Source organism: Zootoca vivipara, chromosome 9 (genome assembly GCF_963506605.1).
Source record: "Zootoca vivipara chromosome 9, rZooViv1.1, whole genome shotgun sequence".
Classification (NCBI taxonomy): Eukaryota; Metazoa; Chordata; class Lepidosauria; order Squamata; family Lacertidae; genus Zootoca; species Zootoca vivipara.
This window is the reverse complement of record NC_083284.1, coordinates 28,534,576-28,540,575: the sequence shown is the minus strand read 5'-3', so window position 1 is coordinate 28,540,575 and position 6,000 is coordinate 28,534,576. Positions and strand designations below refer to the sequence as shown.

General features: G+C 45.2%; 1 protein-coding gene across 3 annotated transcripts in view; it reads left to right on the top strand.

Moving 5' to 3' along the window:
• The first annotated feature begins 523 nt into the window (after positions 1 to 523).
• The window catches only part of PRDM5 (PR/SET domain 5), a 93,737-nt gene continuing 88,260 nt past the window's right edge, over positions 524 to 6,000 (top strand). The window contains exons 1-2 of one of the 3 annotated variants that reach the window (XM_060278571.1): positions 524 to 844; positions 3,415 to 3,500. In XM_060278571.1, coding sequence (XP_060134554.1) covers positions 754 to 844; positions 3,415 to 3,500 — 177 coding nt within the window. In that variant the 5' untranslated portion in view covers positions 524 to 753. The remainder of the gene's footprint in view (positions 845 to 3,414; positions 3,501 to 6,000) is intronic. The other 2 variants (XM_060278570.1, XM_060278572.1) reach the window with 2 other exon arrangements.

Below are 6,000 nucleotides of genomic sequence, written 5' to 3'. Positions count from 1 at the left end.
CTTCAATGGAGTTGTTCAATGACAAATCACCACAATGTTTTCACAAAGATCAAGTCTGCTACAATATCCGATTTTGAACGAAATTGCTGTTCTGCACTGGATTATTTCACAGGTCAAAGTCACTAATGTGAGCAAAAAATTCCTATGCCATATAGTTTTTGAGTTATGGGAGGGGGGAATGAAACTTAGGGAAATCATCATAGAATGATTTAAGTCGCGCCACTCAACTTGGGTCTGCTAGACCCAAACTTTCAAAGCATTTTTAAAAGCACTGGAGCCCACGCTTTGCAGCAGGAAGGGCGGGCTCTCGTGCTGTCCCCCGGGCTCCCGAAAAGAGAAGCTGCTCGCTTTCTCCCTGCCCAAGATTCCCGGGATCCTTCGCTCGCCTCGCAGGAGTCGCGCGCTCTGCCTTCCCTTGCTCGCTCTCGGCAAAACTTTCAGCCAATCGGAGCGCCGCCTTTCTCGAGCCTCGGCAGAAGCCCCAGCCCAGCGGCGGAGACTTCGGGAGCGAGGAATCGGGGCGGGGGGGAAGAAGCAGGCCAGGCCCGGCCCGGCCCGGCGGGGGGGAGGGGAGGCAGGGGAGGGGAGAGCAAGGGAGGAGATCGAAGCAGCAAGGCTTCCCCGCCCGATCCCTTCTCTCTCTCCCCCCACCCCACCAACCAACCCGCTTCCCTTTGCAATGAAAGCCCCCCTGGATCCCTTTCCCCTGTTTAAGAGGCTACATTAGTAACTCCCCCCCCCCAATAGTACAAAATGCTGGGCATGTACGTGCCGGACAGGTTTGCCCTGAAGTCATCTAACATTCAAGACGGGATGGGGCTCTTTACGGCCCGGAGAGTAAAAAGGTGGGGTGATCCTTGCTGTTGCCCCATTAAGGTGAGGGATCGGCAGGACGGGTGGGGGAGAGGTCTTCCAGGCTTTTCCTGCAAGCTCTTCCTTTCTTCTTCAAACCTTCCCCCGCTGGATTCTCCCCAGAGAGCTTGCCACGTATTTCTCTCTCTCTCTCTCTCTCTCTCTCTCTCATCTCTCTCTCTCTCTCGCTCTCTCTCTCTCTCTCTCTCTCTCTCTCTCTCTCTCTCTCTCTCTCTTCTCTCTCTCTCTCTCTCTCTCTCTCTCTCTCTCTCTCTCTCTCTCTCTCTCCTTCTCTCTCTCTCTCTCTCTCTCTCTCTTCCACAGGCTTTAGACTTCAGCATTTGATCGCAACCCCCCTCTTCCTCTTGTGACACTCTTCTTTAATTCACATCCGTCTGACAACTTGTGGAAATTATTACATAAATGGCCTCAAAACTTTTGCTTTTTTAATCTATCTTTTGAGCAGCGCCTCCTGCGCCCATTGTTGTTCGATTGAGCTCTCCTTGGCGCAGTCTGAATCCCCCTCAGTTCGACAACAGCCGCATAAAAGAAGGAGCTGTGAGCTCAAATCCGATTCGCATCCAAAATAGATTTGCCTGGGGGCAGGGATTCAATTTGCATCTTGCAAATCCGTGACAGTCTTCGGTTCAAAGGAAGAGCCTGTGTACTGTATTTCAGTCCTTCACCTCAATGGCAAAGGGAACAACGAGAATAAATAAATAAAAGGTGCCTTTTCCAAGCCGCTCTCTTGAGCTAGTTTAGGTAGCCAAAGCTTGCCAAATTGTAGCAAACTGTTATTGTCCGTCTTTTCTGTAATTGCTCCTCTGTTTCCTGGTTTATGCTTTCTGGGCTGTAGCTCCGTATAGATCACCTGCCTTGCATGGACCCCGGTTCAGTTGCAGGCATGTCCAGGTAGAGTCAGAAAGCAGCTGCCAGTCAGTGTGGAGAATACTAAACAAGATTGACCAATGGACTTAGTATAAGGCAACTTCCCTGGTTCTTATAAACAAACCAAGCAGCTAATCAGTTTACATTAAATAATAGGATGGATGATTGACTTAGTGGATCATGTACCTGTGAGTACCATATTTGAGTTTATCAGGTAGCACGGCAGATAACATCATGTCCCCCCCCCGCATCCCCCCTATAATTAACAGCATGTACACTGAACAAAACTGACAGGCTACTTTCCTGAAGGTTGACAGCATTCCTATTGTCATGGCAAAGAATCACATGTGTGACCTTATGAGCCAATTCTCCACATATTTTTTTTTTTTGGGGGGGGGTAACCAATATGATCCAGGGGTTGGAGCAATTCCTCTATGAGGAAATGTTACAAAATCTGGGGCATTTTACGTTTTAGAAAAAAGGCAAGTAATTTGGGGGGTGGGGATGAGAGGTTTTTTTATCCTTCTCATAATACAAGAACCAGGGAATATCCAATAAAGTGGATGTGGATTTAAATCTATTTTTATTATTTTAACTTTTTGTATGTTTAAAAGTTTTGTAATTCCCCCTCCCACTTGATTTTCTTGTTTTATCCTTTTGTAAACTGCTTTGAGGTTGTTGCTGTTGTTATTTTACATTTGATTGGTATATAAATAAGTAAATAAAAATAAAATAAACCTGAAGAGTGGAAGATTCGAGACAGATAAAGGAAACACTTCTTCACACAATTAACTTCTGAAGGCATCGAATTTGATCCCTCGAGATGTACGTTAGTGATAGCCACCAACCTGGACTTTTAAAAATGGGGATTAGGCACATTCACTGATGTGGATAAGTCTATCAATGGCTACTAGTCATGATGGTGATACAGAACCTTTGGAATGAGTTTGCTACTGAATACCAGTTGTTGGGGATCATGAGTGGGAGAGAGCGCTGCTGTGCTCATGTCCTGCTTGCAGGCTACCCAACGGCACTTGTTTGGTCACTGTGAATAGAGAAATCTGGACTAGATTGACTTTTGGTCTGATCCAACTCTTATTCGGCTGTTAATTTGTATCATTAGGCAGTTAAAAATACAGTTGTTAAAATGACTTTGCATGATATTCAAGAAGTTTTACTCAGAGTAGACTTCTTTAAATTAATGGACCAAACAGTCATGTTCATGAATTTGAGTAAAACTTAGTTGGATACCACCCATTAGCCCTCTTCAGAGATTCAGGGTACCTGTCCCCCATATCTTGTTTTATTTTTTTTCAAATAGGGTATGGGAAGTTAACCTTTCTCGCCAGTTCTGATTTTCTGATTCAAAAAACATCTGGACATAGCATTTGTGCTGGAAGGCTTTTACCACTGGGGAATAAAGCAGCTTTTTGTGGGGTGCTAGGATTGATTTCCATTGGGGATGGGTGCTGGGGGAAGGGTATAAACCCTTAGATGAATCCTCTAAATCTGAGCCCCATGTAAATAATTTAAAGAAACGGTGGTGCAATCACACATTTCTGTAATAATATGTAGCTGACCCCAATAAAGTTGTGAAACTGAACATAGCGATACATTTTCCTAGAACAGAAGGAAGGGTTTGATGGCTTTGCTTTGCTTGTGTTTCCACTCCTTAGGGCGAAAAATTTGGACCCTTTGCAGGAGAGAAGCGAATGCCTCAGGAGCTGGATGAAGACACAGACTGCAGACTGATGTGGGAGGTGAGGACTGCAGGAATGGTTTGGCTCCTGGGGCTCTAGGGACTCAGTTGGTACATTGTTTTGCAAAAACAAAGAAGTCACACCCATATGATACATTTGAAGCACATGGTTCCCCCGCCCCAGGAACTGTAGGGACCCTTGACCATTAGGTCCAGTCGTGACTGACTCTGGGGTTGCAGCGCTTATCTCGCATTATTGGCCAAAGGAGCCGGCATACAGCTTCCAGGTTATGTGGCCAGCATGACTAAGCCGCTTCTGGCGAACGAGAGCAGCGCACGGAAACGCCGTTTACCTTCCCGCCGGAGTGGTACCTATTTATCTATTTGCACTTTGATGTGCTTTCAAACTGCTAGGTTGGCAGGAGCTGGGACCAAGCATTGGGAGCTCACCCCGTTGTGGGGATTCGAACCGCTGACCTTCTGATCAGAAAGCCCTAGGCACAGTGGTTTAACCCACAGCACCAAAAGAAAGAAGTCACACCCACATGATACATTTGAAGCACATGGTTCCCCTGCCCCAAGAATCCTGGGAACTGTATTATTATTATTATTATTATTATTATTATTATTATTATTATTATACCCTGCCCATCTGGCTGGGTTTCCCCAGCCATTGTGTGCGACTCCCAACAGAATATTAAAAACGTGACAAAACACCAGACATTAAAAACTTCCCTAAACAGGGCTGCCTTCAGATGTCTCCAAAAAGTCAGATAGTTGTTTATTTCCTTGACACCTGATAGAAGGGCGTTCCACAGGGTGGGCGCCACTACCAAGAAGGCCTTCTGCCTGGTTACCTGTAGCTTCACTTCTTGCAGTGAGGGAACCGCCAGAAGGCCCTCAGCGCTGGACCTCAGTGTCCAAGCAGAACGATGGAGTGGAGACGCTCCTTCAGGTATACTGGTCCGAGGCTGTTTAGGGCTTTAAAGGTCAGCACCAACACTTTGAATTGTGCTTGGAAATGGACTGGGAGCCAAATGTAGGTACAATGCCTAGCATGGGAATACAGTTCCCATGATTCTATGAGGGAAGTGATGTGCTTTAAATGTACTGTGCCACCGGAAGTCAGGTTCCGAGGCTGGGGAGTGTGCAGGACATCATGACATCACACCGCAATGTGATGCCATGACATCATGATGTGATGTGCACTGGATACCCATAACCTGGGACCCAAGTTGGCTCCCCTGTTCATTACGAAGATTCTTTTTGTCTAATTAAAGTGACCCAGAAGGACAATAATCTTCTAAATGCTGTAAATGGTTTCATATTAATTTGTTTGAGAGTGTGACAGTGTTTCAGTGACACATAGATGTTCTAACAGCAAACCATAAAATCAGGTTTTATATGGGTCTTTGACACTTTTTCTTAACTTTCCCCCTCTTTGACCTATTTTTGGAACCTTGCACAGATTCCTGCATACCACATTTTATGACTTCCTGAATGTTTGAACCCAAGCGGTTTACGTTTACAGACGCTGATCTGAATACAAGTGTTGTTGTGCATTATAAATCATGCTGTGAAGTGGCCTTGAGTTGCAAGCCTGTGGCTAGGGACACGTAAAGTAAAAAGCAGCTGTCCAGGATTACATAGATGGCCATTCAAGAAATTAGAAGGCAGCTTCAAGTTAGTGGCTGTTTCGCTGGAGCTCATATATTGACTATTATTAGTAGTAGCAGTATTAAGCACATTGCTGCACCCTCTAAACAGAGTTAAGATCACTCCAGTTTATGAGGAAATATTCTTTGTAGGTTACATAGAATCTGAAAGACCCCTAATGTAGTTCCCACCCATCATTTAGTGGGGTGGCTTTTTTGGGCAGGAGGGTGGATCAATTGTAAGAAACCTGCCCAAATTCGGACAGATTATTTTTACTTTTGTTATTTAAAAAATCCGGAAAGTATTGATCACCAGGCCCCCTTCCTGTAAGTACCCTCCATGAAGAACTGAGAAAGCCCTATGTTTTGTAATTGTTAGTGGGTGATAACCAGACCTGGAGGACAAGGACGATCCATTGGGGGTGGGGTATTGCGCCCCCAAATCACTGTGACTGGAGTGCAGCTGGAAAATAACTGACCAATTTAAATGCTAGACCTCTCAGTCAAATCAAAAGATCACCCCACCTCTCCACTCTCCTTTCCACCTCTTTCCAGTTGAATTCTGGGTGTTTTCCCTATCAACTTGGGGATCTTCCACACTTCTACTGGCCCTGCCACTTTCCCCTGGGAAATCCCACTGTTTACTGCTGAATCTGAGCAAGTATCAATCAGGTTTTCTCTGGATTAACAGTTGTTCCCGTTTAAATAATGAAATGAAATGAAATAATAATAATACCCCACCCATCTGTCTGGGTTTCTCCAGCCACTCTGGGTGGCTTACAGCATATTGTATATAAAAACATAGTAAAATATCAAGCTTTTGTTTTAAAGGATTTTCCAGGGGGAAACAACAGGCGAAAGACAAAACTGCTCTGGCACATGTCTAGAAAACAGGGGACAAGCAGA